The sequence below is a fragment of the Cyprinus carpio genome, chromosome B5, assembly GCF_018340385.1.
Source record: "Cyprinus carpio isolate SPL01 chromosome B5, ASM1834038v1, whole genome shotgun sequence".
NCBI lineage: Eukaryota > Metazoa > Chordata > Actinopteri > Cypriniformes > Cyprinidae > Cyprinus > Cyprinus carpio.
Genome location: NC_056601.1, coordinates 7,592,119 through 7,614,591, shown reverse-complemented (window position 1 = coordinate 7,614,591; position 22,473 = coordinate 7,592,119). Strand labels below are relative to the sequence as shown.

Genomic DNA, 22,473 nt, shown 5'->3' with positions numbered 1-22,473 from the left:
AAGAACTTCTTGCTATTGTTACAATTAAATTATGAAATGTTCTCTGAACTTTCAAAAAGTCCAGTTTGTCTTGGTTATGGCAGAGTTCTATTTTAATATTTCACAGATATTATGGAAATGTTATTTTTGACGACAAAGAATGTCCAACTAAAATGTTTCAAATGCATTCCATAAACAATGTAAACAATACAAATATAAACTTTGTTTTAAGAACTTTATATAAGACCAGTTAACTTTGAATGAACATTCTATTAACGTTACTAGAAGAATGATCACCTTAGAGAACCATGTTAGCCAGCGTTCTGTGAATGTCTCCTGTTAGCTGGGTTGTTGCTAGGCCAAACTATTTTTCTGAGCAGAATCTATAAGCGCTAATCTACAAGATAATGATTTATTACAAATCAAATCAACATTTCATGGGACATGACAGCCAGAAGCAGTCATAATGTTATAACCCTATCGTTGTTTTTCAACAATGACAGGCTAGATGTTCATTATCCATTGAAATAAATGAATAAATAAATAAATAAAATGAATGAATGAATAACATTTAGAGGATCTGCCTATGGCACATTCGTGTAAAGTTGAAGGTGGCTGTGGTTTCGACTGTTTCCCTTTGAGAACTTTACGTTAAGTGCGCAATGCTTTTTGAAAACAATTTATATTTCAATTGAATAACGTCAATAGCCCGGTGGGCCTTGAACATTAAAAATAGCTCATGCACAGGAAAAAATGTGGTTTAGTTTGTCCAAATGCGTTCCTCACAGTTGTTTGTTCCTAAGCAACAGAGGCGCCTCGCGCGTGCGTCATTTCCTCCAGAGCGCCGAGTTGGTATCTCACTACGGACTCAGTAGTAGCGACAAGAAATCCGAGCGAGCCACACTGACCAGACGCGCTGCCCTTCTGAGCGCAGCTTCCAAACTTTAAACGTTCTTGCTGTGTTTTTTGTTTCTTTCTTGGAGCCGGACGCGTCTCTCCACCCGTTTCTTATCACACAGTGTGTTACCAAAAGGATTAAAGTCACTATAACGGACGGCAAATCCTCGCGGGACTTAATTCGGGTTTGTTGTTTGCCTTTGGAAGAACAGTGTACTTTTTCCACTATTCAAAGTGATTATTAAACCAGTTTCAATAATAATCAAAAGTTTCGAAACTGCATTGCACTAGTTATTCTGCGTTGTTATTTTGAAGACTCAACTCAGCATGGCTGGTCTCGTCACAGGTTTAACGCACGAGTCGCGGTGCGCTTCCGTTTTTAGCAAGAGGCAGTGACCGTGCTCTGTTCCTAATGCCTGATGTGAAATCCCCCTGTGGTTTTGAGGTGTCCGAGAATGAGCACGGATCTGGAATGCGCTTCTCTTAAGTCGGGCGCGAACTCCCTTGGCTCCGGTGGCCGCGCGCTTTCCGTTAACGTCAAGAAGTTGCACAACGCGCTCAACGTGCTGCTCAACGACTTCGAAAGGGAGCAGTTCATCCACTGTCTCAACGTTTACCACGCCAAGCGCAATGTCTTTGATCTCGTGCAGACTCTCAAAGTCATTCTCAACACACCCAACAAGCGCCAACTCTTACCCATGCTGCGCCTGGTCATACCACGCTCGGACCAGCTGCTGTTCGACCAGTACACATCGGAAGGGCTTTATCTGAAGACGGATCTGCTGGCAGCCAATGTCAAGCACGAGTGCTCGGAAGACCTCAGCAGCACGAACGCGCATGCTGGAGCATCCTCCGTGCACTTTCTGCACGAGTCCGAGCAGGCCGGTCTTACTCACGGATCTGTGCGTCAGGCTCTGGTTTTCAGCACCGCGGCTGAGGGGACAGCGCCAGCGCTGATGCAGGAAGCGCCTGATGAAATCCGCCAAGTTACGCTGAAAAGGAGCAAGAGCCACGAAGGCCTGGGATTCAGCATACGGGGTGGGTCAGAGCATGGAGTTGGCATCTATGTGTCTTTGGTGGAGCCGGGATCATCCGCTGAGAGAGAGGGGCTCAGAGTTGGAGACCAGATCATGCAAGTCAATAACATGGTGTTTGACCGAGTCACTCATGGAGAGGCAGTCAAGGTGATGTGTGATCTCTGTGTTAGTGTGTGTGAGTGAACGTGTGTTTTTGGCAGTGTTTTAAACATTTCACGTCTTGAGAAATCTTTTGTGGATCTGTTGAGTCTGAAATTATTCACTGAAAAAATGAAACACATTTTTAGGGGTTCTTTTCACTTTTCTGATAAGGTTACTGCAAAAACTCTTTAAGCAAACCCAATGTAAGAAACATGTTTTAATGCACTTGCATATGCAGTTGTTAGTCTTTTACCATTTCTGACTGTTCTTTTAATCATGCAAAAACTTGCCCAGTGAAAACCAAATGGGAAATACTGAATATAAATAAAGATATATATACCAACTAAAATAATAATAGTATTAAAAAACATTAAGGATGGTTTGACTGCCCTCATATGAATGAATGAATGAATTATTAAACAATAATTAAAAAATTGTTTAAATCATTTATTAATTTCAGATCATTTCTGTTTTATAACTTCAACAAAGCAAAATCAAAATTTCTACTTTGTTGGGTGTACATACTTCTGGTTGGGAATCACTGCTTTACAGGGATCTGTCAGTGTGGCAGTATGAGGAGCCCCAGTTGGTCTTTTCATTTTCACAGTGTTGACTCTCAGCCCCATTTGGTTTGGTTTATTTATTTATATAGCACTACTAAAAGAACCCCAAGGGTTACCCACAGTGCTTTACATAAAAGCAAACAACCAATGATCATCAATTTCAAAACCTAAATCTCTAACCAATGTTTTAAAATATGGTGCCAATGGCCTAAATCTAAAAGTGATGTAGTAGAATCATTTGGCCGGCCAAAAACAATAACCTCAGTCTTCATTTAACATGAAAACAATTTTGCCATCCAATTTTTAATATCGTTTAAACACGCTAAGAGGGAGTCAAGAGATTTTGTTGGGTGTTTTAGTGGCAAGTAGAATTGAGTATCATCGGCAAAGCAATGGAATGATACTCCATGCTTTCTACATATGCTACCTAAGGGGAGCAGATATAAGGAAAACAGCAATGGAATGGAATGATACTCCATGCTTTCTACATATGCTACCTAAGGGGAGCAGATATAAGGAAAACAGTGTAGGAGAAAGAATTGATCCCTGTGGGACCCCCCATGGAAGCAATCTTTTCCTAGAGATTGAATCTCCATAATTGACTGAGAAATATCTGTCACTTAAAAAAGTGCTTTCCCCCTCCCTCCTCTCATCCTGTAAAGTCCTTTACCAGTGTCACAGCCCTGCAGAAAAATCTTTGGCCAGAGTCCCAGTCAGAGTTAGTGGCTTTAGCAGGGCTAAAATCAATCTTTAATTTTTATGTTTTTTTGCCCACTTGATTACACAGTACTGTGCACTAACTTTTGGCTTCAGCCCCAACCTGGCCTCTGGCAGTGTGAATAAACCATCTCACTTGCTCTCTTCTCTTCACATGGTCCTAATCCTGGCCTTTTTTTTTTTTTTAACACATTTGCTCTTGTTCCCTGTGTGTGTCCAAAGGTAATTTCAGGAAATTGGATAATTGATTCAAAACACCCCATTAGAGCTGTGGTGCTGGTCTCATGCTTTGTGAAAAGAATTGGAAGTACTGGTGTTTTATCAACTGTAACGTCCAGTTAGAAATTTGCCTGTGGTGGAATCTATTATCATTTCTAATTTTAGTTCTAGATTTGAGAGTTAAATCATAGGTTACATAACAATTGAAGCTTGTACAGTTTGCAGAAGAAGAGCAATGACAGGCAGCCACCTCACTCTTACTTTCCTCTCCTCTTTGCTTGCTCACTCTCTCTCTTTGACTATTTGTGTGGGCAGGCTCATTCTGTATTTGTTTTTTGTTTTTTTCAAGCGTTCACATTAGACTGCTGAGGGAAGTGCAACGTTCTTTTGTATCGTTCTTGCTTTGTTGTACTGCCTGTCTTACTCATGTCGCAGTCTTGTTTGCCTGTCAGAATTGAATCCACAAACTAAAAAAAGCACGGAGCAAATAACAATGTGAGTCAAATCATTGCATGGAAGCTCAGTCCTGTATCAGCTACACTTGGCTTGGCACTATTCATACAGTTTTTGCTTTCTGTCAATCTCACCAGCAGTATAAAGTATAGCTGTTTAATTACATTAATATTGTAGTTTATATAGCGGAAATTCAGGGCCTGATGTCTGTTTGTGAAGCTTTATTGTGTGAGTCGGTCTGTCTTGATTGCAGTTTCCATATGTAGGGATTAAAAGTGATTGACCATGTTCACTCAAAGTACCAGCCTCTAAGCATTTCTAAATAAAGATGTTTGAGGTGAGAATTGGCCGTCTCACATTGCCTGTGAAGTTTACAATGAAGCCGAGGTGTGAATTGAGCTGATTTGACAAAATCAGAGTTGTTGACATGATATCTTATAGAAGATGACATGGCCTTTAGCTTTAAGGCACGCTTGTCCATGTTGCATCTTATTCTAGACAATAACAACTCACTGGACTGACCTACAAATTGGTTTTTATAAAGAAAAAAAAATAGTGGTTTGTTTTTAAGCTCCAGGTTGCATTCAAAAAATAATAATATTTTAATTTTAATAATAATAAAATATAAAAATAAGAAATATTGCTGTTGTAGTAATTCACTGTTAAATAAAAAGTATAAGAAAATAATGCAATAATAACAACAACATTTTTTAATTTACAGTACAACTGCAAAATTATAATACTAATATTTGTGGTATTTATATATCTCTGTCTTCATTTTCAAACCTTAAACCATCAAGCTTGCATTTTGGTGGGACACCATAGGGAGCATTTAAAACCTTTAGGTTTGGGAAGATGGTTGGGGTTCCCAAATGCAATCTATAAGCAACCGAAAAAGAGTTGATGTAGAGATGTAGTTTTTGAGCACCATTAGCTGCTCGTTTGAAATTAATGTAAGTGCTCCTCTTTACTATGAAACACAAAGTAGATATATTTATTTTATTATATATGAATCAGTAGCATTTCCTCCAAGGAGGCATGGGAGGCACTGTGTCCTGAAAAATTTGGATGAGAAAAAAAGAGGGCTGTGTATTGGCAAGAATCTGGCGATACGATACGTATCTCGATAGAGGGGTTGCGATACGATATATTGTGATACACTGCGATACTGTAAGCTAGGCGATATATTGGGATATTTCTTATTTTAGGAATAGGATATATTTTTAGGAAAGCTGTCATTAAGAACACACCACTATATGCAAACCTTTACATAGCAAAAAATAAATAAATAAAAATTGTTTAACCAGAACACACTGGGATCTGCATTTGCAATAATCAGTCCCTGTAACATTCAACATTACTGAACCACTCTTTGTGCAGTATGAGGAAAGGGGGAAAAATTCATGTGCGAGCAGGATTCTTTAGTTAAATGTATAAGTATAAAATGTATTTTATAAAAAGACCATATATATTTTTAGACCCTGCTTTAAAGGTTCACAGTTCAAGTTTACAATTGTGACATATAATGTCATAACATTTTGATCTGAACAAAAAATTGCATCTGCTTAATATCAATGAAACATAAAGTTCTTGCAGGATTCCTAAAGAAAACAAAACAATTGTAAAACAATAAAATAAATACAGATGTTGAACATTCTCAGAACCTTTCAACTTGGATTTCACAGGTTTTTCAGTTTGTATATATGTTTCGTGTGGAATCACAGAGACTGCAACGCGAGCACCGCCCCAACTGCACAAAACGCCCCGACTATGAGAAAAAGTTGCAGCCGTGAAGTGCTCTTCACACGGGACGCGGCAAGCGACAGAACCGGGGTGGACATTACTACAAAAGCCCAAATGACGCCACACTTCAGCTTTGTACATTGAAACGGGAACTGGAACAATTTTTCATCCTCCATTACTAGCAACGAACTATATTAACGCTAACGATAGTGGTGTGCCGTAATGCTACTATTTCCTGTCACTGTCTAAGTTCAGAGATGAATACTGCTATCTTGCGGTCGGGATATGAACTCAAAACGAAACAACTGCTATGAATCTTGTATGATTTTTGTTTTATTTTTAAATATCGATATTCTGTTTTTGAGAATCTATATTTTCTTACACCCCTAGAAAAAAATTCATACTATGAAAATAAAACAATGGAAATATTACAAAATATGACATAAAAAGCATATAAATCACTCAGTTTTCTAAAGTAAATCTGTGCAACAGCAACGCCAAACAGGTAAAGTTACACCGAGAGACCGCGTCTCTCTCGCCTCCCCCGAGCCCATTGACTTTTAACAAACCCTCTAAAGCAGTGGTTCTCAACCTTTTTACCCGGCGGGCCACACTATGGTTGAAGTGCAAGTCTTGCGGGCCATACACATATCATTTACATATTACATCACCAATACAAACCAACCTGATTTATAATATTATAGCCTAAATATTATGATATTTAATCGATTACATTCATTGAAATAAATAAATAATTCTACTCCCCATAAATAAAACACCTGATGCTGTCGGGAGCTGACCAATTTTGTGAAATTCGTCTCGAAAGGCGTAACAGCTCAATGAAGTTGCAATTGTAAGATGCAGTCTGTAAGACGCGCACGGGTGCGCGACATTGCAGAAAATGTGCATTCACAAATGTAACCTATGTTGATCCAAATATGGAAATCACTTTTGAATTTAATAATATGAGGTTCTCTCCAGAGATGTTTTACCACATTTCTTCAATTAAGGATGATTGCTGCGTAGTATGGGTGTTTCCATTTGCCTGAACTTCTTCAGTTGAGTTGCAGGGCAAACCGAAAATCCAGCACTCTCCTTCACTACTGATACTGCGACTATTCTTGTTTGTATGTGTTCATTTGCTGGCATTTTCCACATTTCTTTTTTTCCCTTAAAAACAAATTTGTCCATTCTGATGCTCAATTTTACCGAACTAATGGCTGTTGATGACTGTTTGAATTGAATTCTGCCAAAGTGCGCGCTTGTATGTGTTCGTTAAATGCAGAACATTATGTGAGTAGGTCTGCTCATGTCTGAAAATAATATATGAAAAACAAAATAATTTTACATAAAAACATTAGGCTAAAGCTTATATTTCTTTAGTACGTTTTTAAATTAATGTAAAAACTAAAATGAATTGTAAAACTGAAAATTATTTTTTTTAATTGTGTTCAGCATGGTGGGCCGCATTTGAATTTGTGATGGGCCGCGGGTTGAGAACCACTGCTCTAAACCCTGCGGAGGGTTTGGTGGGGGGTAATTGAGAATGAATGGGGGAAAGTCACGTGAGAGGAGGCAATGATATGACTGGATATGACTGGTTATGTTCAGCTGTGATTGGTTCATGCGATAAATCCCAACTCTTGTGTAAGTGTCTATTCTACATTCACGAATCAGTCTGGATATTTTTTAAAATTGTCACTGCTTTGAGTTATTATTTTGGAATAAATGTAAGATGCTTAAATACACTAAACTGATGAGATTTATACTTTATTTAACCAAGAAAATGTGACTTAGACATGAATTCACATTTAATAATAATAATAATAATAATAATAAAAATATATATATATATACAGACGGTTAAACTTGAGGATATTTTGTTTATGTGCCTAAAAAACTTTGATACCTTCTTGATGACACAAACCTTGGTCAAATTCAGTCACCAGTTGTTCCTCCTCTCACTGTGACCAGTAACTAGTTCTTTATGTGCTAATTGTTCCAGCCTGACAAGACTAATCACTATTCTACATGGTAAAATCCTTTTTTATCTGAATTTCAACAGTTCTTCCAGCATCATCGTTCCACGTTAATTGCTGTAGTTCCTGTTTGCGTGCTAAGTTAATAGGGGTGTTCAGAGCCACTCCTGTTGGGATTCCTGCTCTCGTTTATTAATTGGATCCATTCTGCTTCCCATTAGGACCTGAATAATTCATAAAAGCCGTTAATTAAGCAGACAGTGTTTAAGCCAGAGAACACACTCAAAGCTGCCTCAACCGTGAGCTTTGATTAGTTCTGACAGAGAGTTTGGCGTGTGATGAGGTGCGTCAATGGGTGGGTAACAATAAATCGAAGCACCAGAATTTCGTTTATTTCATTTAATCGCTATGTGAACTGACATTTTACATACTCCAATTTAGTATGATTACTCTTAGATGCGATAGAAGGGATCATAGCCTAGCAAAAACACACTCAAATCCTGTTCATTCATCTAAATCTGCATAACTAAAGCTTTACCCATTGTTTTTAAAGTGATCTGCTGAATAACAAGGAATTTGACAAAGAAGTACAGCAGGCAAAGTCACATCGTCTGCTCTCTCTTTCGGAGTCTCACCCCTATTGACCTGCCAGTCTTAAGTAATTATTCTCAATGACAAATTATGCAAATAATGGCGACGCAGCTGCTTGTACTTTCCTGTATTTCAAGTCTTAAATTGATCCCCTATATTTATCTCTTTCAGTAGAATTAGCATTAAGCACTGAGAGTTCCCTAGTCATGTGACTAGCTAATAACAACCCCCATCCCATTCCCAGCACACAGTAAGCCCAAAACAGTGTGCACTCCACATCTGATGGCTCTGGAACAAACAGAGCTCAACGGCACTGTTATTTTCACCACCATGATGCACATTGACCATTTTATAACGTATAGAGGGAAAGTCAGAGTCAGAGATAATGCTGTGGGGAGAGAGTTTGTGGTTATGTAAGTGTCAGAATAATGAAAAGCTGATTTGTTTTCCGACCACTGAGGATCATCAAAGACAGAATGGGTCGGTGAAAGATAAGAAGGTTCAATTTATCAAAGCAAGAGAGATGTTTTTTTTATCATAGCTTGGAGCAAGAGAGGGAGAGTAAGCAGTACTGAGAGGGGAGGGGCAGAGGTTGATGGGAATGGAGTTTTACACAGTCCATCTGCCGCACTTTCATGGAGATTTTAAAAGGCCAAACGGATGCCGGAGGAACTGATAGATGTAGAGTCAATTAGAGACCTCTTTTTCCCTCAGTTTTAGCTGAGAGGCTTCTAGAAAGAGAATAGTTTAGACCCACCATGATGTTGCAAAGTGCTTTTCCTTCTTGACAAAAACTCACAACAGACCTACTGCAAGTATGAATAAATTACTTCTTTCTAATGCAAGACCTTGTATGAACATTAAAGTGCCCCTATTATGGATTTTTGAAAATGACTTTTCATGCAGTGTGTAACACAGCTCTAATTGAATGAAAACATCCTACAAAGTTTTAAATCTGAAAGTGCACCTTGTATAAAGTTATTGTCTCTCAAAACAAAATCTTTGAAACGAGTCGTTTTTAAAACGAATCCCAAGCCGTTCAATGTTACATTTACATTTAGTCATTTAGCAGAGCTTTTATCCAAATGAGGAGTCAACATGAAACATGTTGGTCTTTTTGCTTGGTCTGAATGAAAATGCTAATTCATTCTTTGCCACTAGGTGCCGCTTTTGGAGCAGTAAAATAGCGGTTTCCCTGGTAACGCTCTACACAAAGCAGCACTGCACTCACAAAAGCTGCTTTATCAGGCATTACAGGTATGATGTAATGAAAATGAGACCAATCAGACCAATCAATGCAGATTAGCATCACGCAAAGGAGGGGTTTGGAAAAATTAATCGTTGAGCAAATCCTTTGGGAGTCGTTGAGCAAGTAAGGTAAAAATAAATGCATATTATAAGACAATAAAAGTGTTTTTGACCTTGCATGCATGTCAACCTGTTGTTGGGGACTCCCAAAACCAAAATATGAACATTATTACCCATAATAGGGGCACTTTAAAGATCTACACACTCATAATACTACACAATATACAAAAACACTTTTTATGATTCCACCACAGAAGAATTAAAAAAAATACACTAAAAAAAAACAACAACCAAAAAAAAAAGCGACCTTACTTAAATAGATGCATACGTTTTTGTTCAAAATCTGTCCAAATGTTGTCCAATCTGAGTCTTTTGAATATACAGTTTTAGAATGAACAATATTTTCAAGTTCCCAGCATGCTTTGCTGCTTGACCTAATTATGTGGCTACTATTATAAAAAAAAAAAAAAAAAAAAAAAGATGATTGCTTTTCATTTTACTGGCTTAATTTAGTCTGCTGTTGGTGTTGTTACTGTCAGTTAGCTGTTAACATGGTTCAAAGTTCATATTTTTCTGAATTAGCAATTGTTGATCTCACTGTTTTTGAGATTTGTGTGTAAAATTATATGTGCATCTCATTGCACCTTTGGGATTTAATATATTTACCTATCAGGGTACTATGTTCGGTGAAATAATAATTCTAAATCAAACATGATGAAAGAATAAGATTTGTATTTTTAAGTTCTTTAGATGTTTAGTTGTTTGTGTTAAAGTAGCATTGACTGTAATAGGTTGCCTTATTTTTAGTTAGGTCAGTTTAAGGTTTGCACTAGGTGCACTATGTTCTTTATAATTACCTTCTTGTAGAGCACGAACATTTGTAGTTTGTGGTCATAGATTGCCTGTGCACACACCTCTGGCCTTCCTGCTGCGTTTGAATGAACTAGATGATTTCTTGTTTGCTGGCTTGTGTGCCCTGTCTCTTCTTCTGCCTCCTGTTATCCCTGGCGAAAGAATACATCTCACCCTGTCGCACTCTGCACTCATTTAGAATACAAATTCACTCTGTCTCATACCTTAAACCTTGTTCTTCATTATTCTGTCATGCAATTTTAAAAATGTTTAGCCATTAATTGGCAGATAGAAATGCATATTAATTCTAAACAGATGATCAGTAATGATTGTGTCATGTCAAAGATTATGGCTTGGGATGAACTGATTTGAAGTGCCAGGAGTTTTTTTTACCTAGTGTCTACTTTTAGTGTCTTAAATTGAAAGATAATTTTGATTTTGTTTAATAATTCTAGTCACTGCATAATTCCCATTCTACCATTTGTTTTATGGTAGTGGAAAATAGTAATAATGCAAAAGGAGGAGGTGTGTCCAAAAATTTGCCTGTTAGTGTAAATGTTGGTTATTTCATTAGTGCTCTACAAAGTTGTGTAATTAAAACTGTGGGTGTTTTAGAATGGCTGACTGAGTTGTTGTGAAGTGAGAGGCATTAATCATCTTTAGCCTCACTGATGAGCTGTTTTGCTCTTTATATAAAGCTCTACTTACCAGGACAATTTGAAATGCTGTGAAATGAAGCACTGCAACCAGCTACTGTTCGACCTCTGTCATGACACTTGGCTGCCTGTTTAAATTTCTTTCTGTTTATGTTTGCTTCACTTTGATCTCCTTTTATTCAATCCCCAAAACAGCAATTACCACAGTGAGGACAGTGGTTTCGTACTGATGAGTTGGTAAACTTGTCTACTATTGTTGCTGCCTGCTGGCCTTGACAGATATTAGATCAATCTCACAGCACGCAGACGTCTGATTCAAGGTATCAGAATGTGTCTGACTGCTGCCCTTGAAAGTGACATATACTCCATCTATACTAAGTGCCTGGCTGTGCATATGCTGCATTTACTGCGCTGAATCATGTCAGTGAATCAACAGTGAAGCACAGCGGTTTTTGTGAGATGACAGTTTGTTTGCGTGGATGCACAGTAGCTCTGTTTTTATTAAAATTAAATCTAAATGGCATCGATTGAATCGTTTAAGACATGAAGCTACAAGAGAGACCAAGAGCATTTGCAAATGGTAGACAAAGGTAGTTCTCCATTCATATGGAAGGTGACAGCAAATTTATCTACCCTTTTAGTTACCTTATTTTATGGTACAACCCTGCCTATTCCATGTTCCTCTGCAAAACCAGTTTTGTAACCCATTTTTTATCCCAATACTTAACAGAGGAAAAGAAAATCTCTCAGGCACCTGCCTGAATGAATATCGCTTTCTCTGAATTGAATGTTTGGTTCAAAGTTTTTATCCGTGAAAGCTGGATGCTTTCATGTATTGCATTTTCTAAGTGATGCGTTTTAATGTTAAACTCTCTTACTGTTTGGGGGTGTTATCCAGTCTCGGGCCTGTCAGATTGCTTTCAAAAGCTGAACGAAAAGGTGAGGGAGAGCCTTTCTGAATTTATAGTGACTGACAGTTCTGTGTCAATACAAAACATTGGTAGCAGAGCTGTGTGGTCATGTGTTACAGTATATGCAGTGTGAATGTACAAAATGTGAGAGACAGAGAAAGTTTGTGTTGAGCAGTGATTAAGTAGACTTACTGTGGATTAGAAGTGCTTAAGTGGATTTAGCTTTAGTTAAACATTTTTTTAAGAATTTTGTATGTATCCTGTTGGCAGTACAATTTGTAAAAAGTCTCTGAGAGCATGGATTTAAAGACTTCTTTCCTGTGCTAACCAAGGAGGTCTTACAATAACTTGAAGAGAGAGAGAGAGCCATTTCCATTCGTATTTCCATTCGTCGTTTATTTTGCCAGAATATATTGTTACTTTTATAGCTATCAATAGGGAAACATGGTTTTTGCTAGCATAATAGTGTAGCTACAGTATTCCATAGCAGCATGCTAAGGGAGTGATGCTAACTGGCTAATTTCTGTCCACTGTAGTGCTGTTTCTCATTCTTGAGAGAAGTTAATTGGACAAAAATGTGTAGTGCATGAGTCATGAATATTTTGGTCTTTTATTCCCAGAGGAGCCAGTATTTACTAAATGTATACAAGTATGCATGTTTGGGGACAGAAATATTTTTCATTGTTTTTTTTTTTTTTTTTTTTTAAAATAACTAAATTATTCTGCAAGGACACATTAATGTGATAATAAAACATTTATTATGTTACAAAAGATTTCTTTGTCTGTACATCAGAGAATCCTGAAAATAAAAGTATCACAGTTTCCCCCAAAATAATAAGCAGAAATTCAGATTTGCCATCACAGAAATAATTACATTTTTTAAATATTTGAATTAAATTAAAATAATATTTCTCAGTATTATTTTACCCTTTTTTAAGTTTTAGTCATGCCTATTAACTTTTAGAGGGTACATATGACAGTGTATATCTTGAAAGCAATAATTCACTGTCAAAGTGTGTTTGTGACTGTAAGTACAGTATAAACTTCATTGAGTTTAGAGTGCGAGCTATGCTTAAAATAATGAATCCTAAAGAAAAGCAGAGGAGAGCAATGAGCTTTTCATCCAGGGCATCTTTATATATATATATTCTTCTTAATTGGAGGCCATACCATTTTTCTCCAGTGCTGTTATGTGACCGTGTACTGAACAAATCTAAAATCAAAATTTATACTGACAGTAATAGGTGCTATCAGTATTTTAATGGAGTGTGTGTCTTTTATTTGCTTGTCTTCACACTGCGTTGCCACAGTTAATGGAACGATAAACAAGCAAATTAAAATATTGGCAACCCAGGTGACTCAAATGCTCTGTGATCCTCAAATCTCTTTTAAAGGATGAGGAGAGTTGGAAATAAACCAGTCTCTCTTGTTTTCAGACTTCACAGTTAATAAGTTGCTTTGTGTTATAAGCTCCTTTTGGGCATGTTTGCAACTTTTTGTATTTATCAGCAGCTGAAAATGAATGTACTGAATGCAGTAAACCTTCTCTGCAAACAGAGATAACATGTTTATATTTATCTCACCTTCCTTTGCTGCCTTCAAACTTTTCAAGTGAGATAATTTTGTGCCTCCCTGGAGGCATATGCTCTTGACCTTTTCCTTTATGAATGGGTCATGAAATTTGAAAAGTCCTCTGCCCTTCCTTCTACACAATATGAGTCCTCCATCCAGCTTTACAGAGAATGAGTAACATATGAAGGCTTGACAAATGAGCTGAGGTACAGAAATGAAACTGAGAGGAAAGAATGAAAAGCACAAGCTTGATTTATCACATAAGGCAGAATGTTTTAAGATTGCTCTTTTATGGCAGGTTTAGTGCTCTGATGTCCCTAAAGATCTTTATGTAAGATATTTAGCATCATCAGTGTATTTTAGCGATAAGCTAATCTGACAGAGGGAAGGCTGAGATGTATGTTCAAAAAAGTTTCTCATGTTAAAGAGTGAAGGTTGTCTTTTCTTGACATTTTTTTTCAGTGGTGTGCTTCAGACCTACTTTTTCTTTTTACTGTTTAATGGTGTTTCTAGGTCTGAAGTCTTCAGGGGGTAGTGCACATATTGCGAGGCTTTTACGGGCTGTTCCGAAACTGTCCACAGATCCCTGTGGTTTAGGCCACTGAAACTGCGACAGAAAACATTGTGTTTAATTATTAATCCTCGTAAAACTGGATTACATTGCTTTTTATGGTATCTCTTTACACAACCTGAAAAGTCACCTACAAGATTCAAAGTGTTTCATCTTTAATTGTAGTATGTACAGTATTATGGAATACCTGTACAGTTGTGCCTATATTAACAGCCGGTTTGTAGATTCAATTAATTTGCAGTTGTGATTATTGATATCCAAAAAGGAGACCGACAGATTAAGCTCAGATAAAGCCCAGAGGACGGGCCACATCTGTAGTCAAATCTCCGGGTTATCAGCATTTTTGGAAAATGTAATATCACAAATGAGATCTCTTCGACATTTCAATTATTTTTCCTAATTTAACTTATACTTTTTTTTTTCTTTTGTCAAGAGAGAAAACCCCCAAAGACACCTCATGTGTCTCTTATCACAAATACATCACATAGTCTGTAATCAATAATACGAGATTTAAATATGAACATTTCTTATTACATTCTTACAAAGATACAAATGTTCTGAACTATCTTATCCACATTTTGTATTAATTATGTAGCTCTATAGTCTTTTTTTAGGAACACCCATTGGAAGTACTTGACTTGAAATCTGCCATTTTGCAGAACATTCTGAGCCGTAAATTCCATGTGACTAATGTTGCCTTCAAGTCAAGTGAAATATTGTACATTCTCAACACATCAATGATCAAGCAAAGTCATATCGGAAAGCTATTTAAACATCACAAAAAAGAGAGATCTATATTGTAGATTATATCAAATAATATATCCATAATCTATATGTAGTGTCAGTGAGCAATCAACTCTGTAGTGAATTATAATGAGTTATTCAAAAGATGTGATGCACAATATATATATATATATATATATATATATAGTTGGTTGATATGTTAATTTTAAAGCACTAATATAAGTAATATATAATGTAATATATTATTCTAATAATAATATATATAATATCTGTATAAATTTTAAAACACTATTATGACATGGTAATGTTTAATTTATATATATATATATATATATATATATATATATATATATATATATATATTTCATTTTATATTATCATCTCACACAGCATGGATCTGCATTTTCTATAATGTATTTCAATAATAAAAATACATATCTGATATGACTTATTATATAATTAGCATCAAACAAACAATATAATTCTTATTCTCAAGGATTAAAGATTAAACGGGAAAAAAAGAAAAATGATTGCTCAACCACCAGATAGGTGGCGATATGAACCAAGTATGCAAATGGCGTTTGAAAAGAAGAAGAAGAAGAAGTAGTATGGCACGCTTTTTCTTAGCGTCCGTTTTCATAGTGACTAATCGATTCATCACTCTGTTGAGAATGTCATGTGTGTTAACCATAGACTGTTTAAAAACATGGACGTAGTGTCCGTGACGTCACCAGTAGGCTTCCGAAGAGCATTTTTAAGCTCAAAGTGGGTGGAGGCAGCCGTCGCCATCTTGGAAGAGAGGTTGCCGATTGGTGTTAATCAGTGCCCGGTTGCATAAAGTACCTTAAGTTTTCCCCTTAAGTATGAGACTCAAGGCGTGATTTCCCCTTACCTAAGGGAATGATTTAAGGGTGTTGCATATAATCCCTTAAACACTTCCCTTATAGCAAAGGGAAACCGTCACAGTAAGTGTTTCACGACAGCGACCCAGGTTTTGCCATTAAAAAAAATTGACTTTTGCCATGGTCATGTTATTTGTTAATGCAGATAGTGGTGTAAGTTTTCACAGAAAACAATATAACATGGATAAGGAAAAAAAAAAGAAAACCAAATATAAAGGAGAAGGGAAACTTAAGGGCGATCTTAAGGGAAAATTACACTTAATGTGCTTTATCCAACCGGGCCCTCTCTGGGTTGAATGAACTTACTCCTGGAAGAGTTTTTGGAACCAACATACCTCAATTAAGCAAGGTTTGGGTAAATCCACCGAGAGTTCAGGGTTTAGCAGATGGTAAATTAACCTTGCTTTCTGGAATACACCTTGATGTAAAGTTAGATACTCGTCTTTCATGGTTTGCTTCATGTTTCAAAAACACGTTTGATACCATGTGTACATAAAGAATAGAAGTGAATCATTTTGTATTCAGATGTATTCATTTTTGGGTTTAATGTTCACAATATACAGTATTCACTTGTTTAGTTTAGGCTACTTTCGTGTTAAAATCTTAAAATCGTCTTTTAAAATTGAACGTGTGACAAGCACCTAAGATTTGGGCTTTATTATGACAAGTTTCCCTGCTTTACTTAATAACGCTGAAACTAGTGGTAAAAATTACATCACTACAATATTGATTGGCTCATGGGGCTCAAGACACCCTTTAAACCCTTCAAAAGTGACTGAAAAACATCAATGCAATTTGTGTGTATTGATGCATATTATATACTTACGATTGTGAATTTTGTTTGATCAGAATAAACAGTAAATTGTAAATGGACGTCAATTTAAAAAGATACCTTTTAGCTCAATAATGGTGCAGTTACAGCATCTGCCAGCAGGGGCAAACATGCTATGCTAACTAGTCAATCCTTGTCCCTTTTGGTAGTAACCTTTCCACCATTTTAATTTTAAAATCCTTTTACTGTCAGCTTTCAGTGTTTGCGACTGTGGTGGCAGATTTGCATTGCTTAGAATGAGTAAGCAGACCCGTCCATGTTAAAGGCTGTGAGGTCATTGTTTAGTCATCGCCGACTCTGTCACTACTCATTATATCCAGGTCAGCACAGGTCTCAGTTGGCGTCTGGTCGGATAGGAGCGGGGAATAGGATTGTTACACATTCTTATCGGAAGAGGGCTACGTCTGCTGAGGCTCAGCACAGAAATGTCAGGTGTGTCCTTTGCTTCTGTGATGAAGAGACACTGGCTTATGGTTTATTCACTAAAGTTCTGTCAGACGCCCTCATTTTCACTCTCACTCTCTCTTCTATCTGCCTATGTCTCCCTCTTTTTTGATTTTTTGAGTGTTACTTTCTTGCTGAAGCTTGAAGAATTAGTTTAAACAGGTGTTTTGGCTCTGGGAGGCTGTGAATGCGTCCCTTTAAGACAAATCATGAATGTGGCCATTTTGGTAATGCTTCCAGGTATTTTCAAGCAGCTCCTACCTACTTGAATGGTGAATGGTGTTTTTGTGTGTGTGTGTGTGTGTGTGTGTGTGTGTGTGTGTGTGTGTGTGTGTGTGTGTGTGTTTAAAAGAAATCTCTTATGCTCCCCTAGTAAAATGTAATATATTTAAAACACATTTATTTCATACTACGTATAGTTCAAATCAATTACTGACCTGTCGCTGATATAAAAATTATAATTAAACATTATTTGGAGTATTATCTGTGCACAATGCACATTTCTTAAAATAAAGCCTAAAATGTGTTTTAATGTCACTATTGATGAGAATTGTATGGTTTTCGAATAACATCGGTCTTTAAATGATAAATATTTAAAATGTACCTAAAGTATAATTGAAATAGTTCCACTTTAGCGCAATCAAATATACTTCAGTATATCTTTAGTTGGACTTCAGCACTACTTCTGCAAAATTAGTTGTTTCAGTTTAGCAGATTTTAAGTATACCAGTTTAGTTTACTAAAAGTACAATTGCAGGATATTTTTATTAAGTACATAAATATGTACATGTAGGGCTGGGCCGATAAACGATATCACATCGAATCGCGATAAAATTTAAATCGATAACGATGATAAGCTCCGGACATTTTCACTCGATATGGATTGATCCAAGAACCAATCACACAGCAGAAATATGCGACAGCAGCGTGCACGTGCACGTCAGTACACAGTCCTACCGCCGCTTTGCAAGCGAACTCGAAACGACGACAAAAGACCCCAAAAATGAGTGGAAGTAGCGACGAAAGTGAAACTAACCTCGGGTTATCATCAACAAATGACGAAATTGTCGACAAAAAGGGTAGCACGAATTCCGTAATATGGAAGTGGTTTGGTTATCTAAAAAGTGACGAAGCGCAGATTAAAAAACGATCTGTAAAATATGTCGTCAGTTTGTAAAAAACCAAGACTGGCAACACAACCAACCTATTCCATCACCTAAAAAAGTATCACCCAAACGACCACGCCGAGAGCATGAAAATGCGGGCCGATGCTACTCCGTCAACAAGCAGGGCTAGCAGTGGGGCTGTACCGAAGCAAAAATCGATCGTGTCGTCTTTCGTGGCTATTACCCCCTATGAGAAGAGTTCCAAAAGGAGCAAGGACATAACCAGGGCTGTTTCTTACTTTTTAGCAAAAGATATGATGCCCCTAAGCACAGCGGAACAAGACAGGTTTAGGAAATTAGTTAAAGTGCTCGACTCCCGGTACGAACTCCCTGGCAGAAAATACTTTTCCAAAACCACACTGCCTCAGCTATATGAAGAGTGCCACGAAAAGCTGGAAAAATAATCTAAGGAACGTGAAATATTTTGCCACTACATCCGACCTATGGTCGAGCAGAACATCCGAGCCATATATGAGCCTCACCATTCATTGACGAGGAGTGGTGTCTGCAATCAAGATGCTTGCAAACTGCATATTTTCCGGATGACCATACTGCGGAAATACTTTCTGCGGGTCTGGAGGATGCACTCGCATCTTGGGGCCTTAGCGAGGACCGCCAGGTGTGCATCACAACAGACAACGGCTCAAACATCGTCAAGGCTGTCTCGCTTAAAAACTGGACTCGTCTGCAATGTTTTGGTCACCGGCTACATCTAGCCATTGGTAAGTTAACCATCTAAAAAATTTAAAGTTTTCAGTGCTAAACAGCATATGAGGATTTATAAAATATCCTAATTGATTTCACAGCATTTAAAGCTATATCACGTTTGACTGCATAATTTAGAATATGCTGTCGTATTCACACTGTCCTAACAAACACCAACTTGCGTGTGGTTGTGTGCTGTAAAGGCAGTGATAAATAAATAAATGGTCGTGTAGCCTTATTTGATAAATATGCATATATATTAAGTATGTTAAATGCCGTTAATGTTTTAAAATGTAAGTAATGCATCTATTCCACAATAATAATGTGATAATTTCTCATAATTAATTCCGTTTGATTCAGTTACATTTCTGTTGACATTAAAGTTGTCATGGCATGCTTAAGCTTAAGTTTATTGTTGCAGTAACTAGCCTTTATTTAACTCAGATTTGTAGGATTAAAAGACAGCCCTAGTGTGTAAGGTCTAAATGTAGTTTCTCGCTGATTGAAAATCTCATAACATTGTAAATTATCAACAAAATAATTTATCATCACAAAATAATTTTTATCATCACAAATAAGTAATTTTTACAATCGTCTTTGCCTTTTAAAGATTCTAAACATGTACCTATATTGTTTTTCTTTATCATCAGAGGGGAGTATGAGAGACCAGAGAATCCAAAAGAGCCATGGGTGTGTGCAAAAAAGTGGTCAGTGCTTTTTCCTTCTCTTGGAAAAAGAAACGAGAACTAGCGGTCACTCAAGAGGAGCTCAAGCTGCCAAGGCACCAGTTGATCACAGAATCACCCACCAGGTGGGGGTCCCGCCATGCCATGATAGCACGAGTGCTAGAGCAAGAGAAGGCCATTGCAAAAGTCTTTATCAGCTGATAAAAAAACAAGGCACTTGGCTCCCTCATGGCAGGACATCGATGTTCTGGAGTCTGTGTGTAAGGCTCTAAACCCACTTGCTGATTTCACTGATGATGCCCTTTCTGGTGAAAAAATATGTGAGTGTGTCGTACCTGAAACCTGTACTGCATCTTTTCAGTGAGGAGGTCTTGAAACCTGTAGCTGATGACTCGGAGCTCACCAAGACCATCAAGGCTTTTGTCCTCACCTATCTGAATGAGAAATATGACAACGCGGCCACTGATGATCTTCTGAGCATAGCATCCCTTGTTGATCCTCGTTTTAAGACACGCTACATCAAAGATGACAAGGTTGAGGCTGTGAAATCCAGAGCTGTAGCTCAGATGCTGGATGAAGTCAGAGCACATCGCAAGCTGCTCCTGCAGTCCCATCCATTTCACTGGGAGGAGGCAAAGGTGACGGTGCTGCTGCTACACCAGCCAAATTGCAGAAGATGACACTGGGCAGCTTTTTCAAGAAGTCCTACACCAAGTCTACTGCAACATCTGATCTCACAGAACAGCAGGCTATTGAAGCTGAACTAAATGGCTACCTGCAAGCTCCTGATGCAGACAGCGAGACCAACCCCCTGGAATGGTGGAAGATCAATTCAGCAATATACCCCAGAGTGAGCCTCCTGGCAAAACGTTACCTGTGTATTCCTGCCACCAGCTCACCCTCAGATCGTGCTTTTAGCACAGGTGGTAATATAGTGTCCTGCCACAGGGCAGCTTTAAAGCCAGACACTGTGGACAGACTAGTGTTTCTGGCAAAAAACCTGTAAAAGTTTTTACAAATTGTGTGCACTAGCTAGTTGTTGTATATTTTTTCATGTTTACGTTTTGCACATTTAAAATACCTCTTAAATCCAGACACATTTTTACAGACCAGTCTTCCTGGCAAAAAAAGAAAAAAAAAATACAACTGAAAGTTTTACAAATTGTGTGCAATAGCTAAAAGTTGAATATTTTGTTTACATTTTGCAAATTTAATCTACCTCTTAAAGCCAGACACAGTGGACAGACCAGTCTTCCTGGCAAAAAAAGAAAAAAAAAATACAACTGAAAGTTTTACAAATTGTGTGCACTTGCTAGAAGTTGTATATTTTTATGTTTATATTTTGCACATTTAATGTACCTCTTAACGCCAGACACTGTTTACAGTTAGTCTTCTGGTGGGAAAAAAACTGTAATGTTTACAAATTATGTTTACAATAGTATTATGTTTACTTTTTGGAAATGTGTAATTTTTTTTTTAATAAACTATACTTTTAAAGTGTAATTTAATGAACCCATCTCATTTTTGTGGCTTCAGTCATTCAGGCATACTATTTTTAAGCTGGAAGCATTAACAACTTGTATCGAATATCGAAAATCGTTATCGTTCAATATGGATATTTTATTTCGAGATCACATTTTTGCCATATCGCCCAGCCCTATGTACATGTATTTGTAATAGATTTAGCTTGAAATAAATGTATTGAAATACATTTTAGTATATTTATTTTTCACTAGGCTGCATTTATTTGATTAAAAAAATACAGCAAAAACAGAAATATTTAAAAATATTTTTACAATTTAAAACAACTATTTTCTAATTTAAAATATATTTAAAATGTAATTTATACCTGTGATGCAAAGCTGAATTTTCAGCAGCCATTTCTCCAGTCTTCGATGTCACGTGATCCTTCAGAAATCATTCCAGTTTGGTGTTCAAGAAATTTCTTATTATTATCAATGCTGAAAACAGTTGTGCTACTTAATATTGTTCTGAAAATCTTTTTCTTTTTTGGCATACTTTTATGAAAAAAGTTTTTTAAAATGTCTACTACGTGGTAACTATATCTAGTCATGCAAACACTCTAATCTGCTTGAATGGGGAAACACTGAAATATCCAAAATTGTTTGTCAAGATCATGTTCCTCTTCCATACTGCTGTTTGACAGTACTTCCATTCCTACAGTCACCATATTGAGCATTGCTATTCTTATTTAGCTGTAAGTCGGATTACTATAGCTGCCACATTTAGCACTCCTTTATTTTCTATTTCATTTATATTCGAGTAGTAAGTCTCTTCTCCAAGTTGGATGTTTGAGGTTTGATGAAATGATGAATCTCTTTGACATCTGAAAAGCCTGTTATTTTAGCAAATACATTTTGAACCCTCTTACTCTTTCTCAAGATAGAATAACATGACTCATCTGCTGTACATCCACACAGCACGGAGTCTCTCTCCTATTCCGTCTCTCTTACTCAATGGCTATAAACTCCCCACATACTGTCTGTTATGTAAGAGATCTGCTCAGTAGCTCTGCTAGCTGTCCGTGCTGTTGTTTTTGCACACTGAGGTGTTGTTATGTAGCTGACCACAATTGGTCAAGTGCTCCATTCAGAGGCTGCAGATGAAACGCTCCAAGCGGTTTCACAGGTTTGGTGCTCGTATTTTTAGCCCCCTGCCTACCTTTGCTCAAAAGTGTTTGTGAGTGCAGATTTAAACCAGGACACACATGCCATTGTTCATAATTCATGCAGCAACAGCAGCACCAGAAAAAGCAACACTGAATGTGTTGTCCTGCTCCAATTA

The 22,473-nt window shown here is 37.2% G+C and overlaps 1 protein-coding gene across 1 annotated transcript in view; it reads left to right on the top strand.

Moving 5' to 3' along the window:
- Positions 1-809: 809 nt before the first annotated feature.
- Positions 810-22,473, top strand: part of whrnb (whirlin b) — a 58,937-nt gene continuing 37,273 nt past the window's right edge. Inside the window, exon 1 of the mRNA XM_042724018.1 lies at positions 810-2,060. Coding sequence (XP_042579952.1) covers positions 1,332-2,060 — 729 coding nt within the window. The 5' untranslated portion in view covers positions 810-1,331. The remainder of the gene's footprint in view (positions 2,061-22,473) is intronic.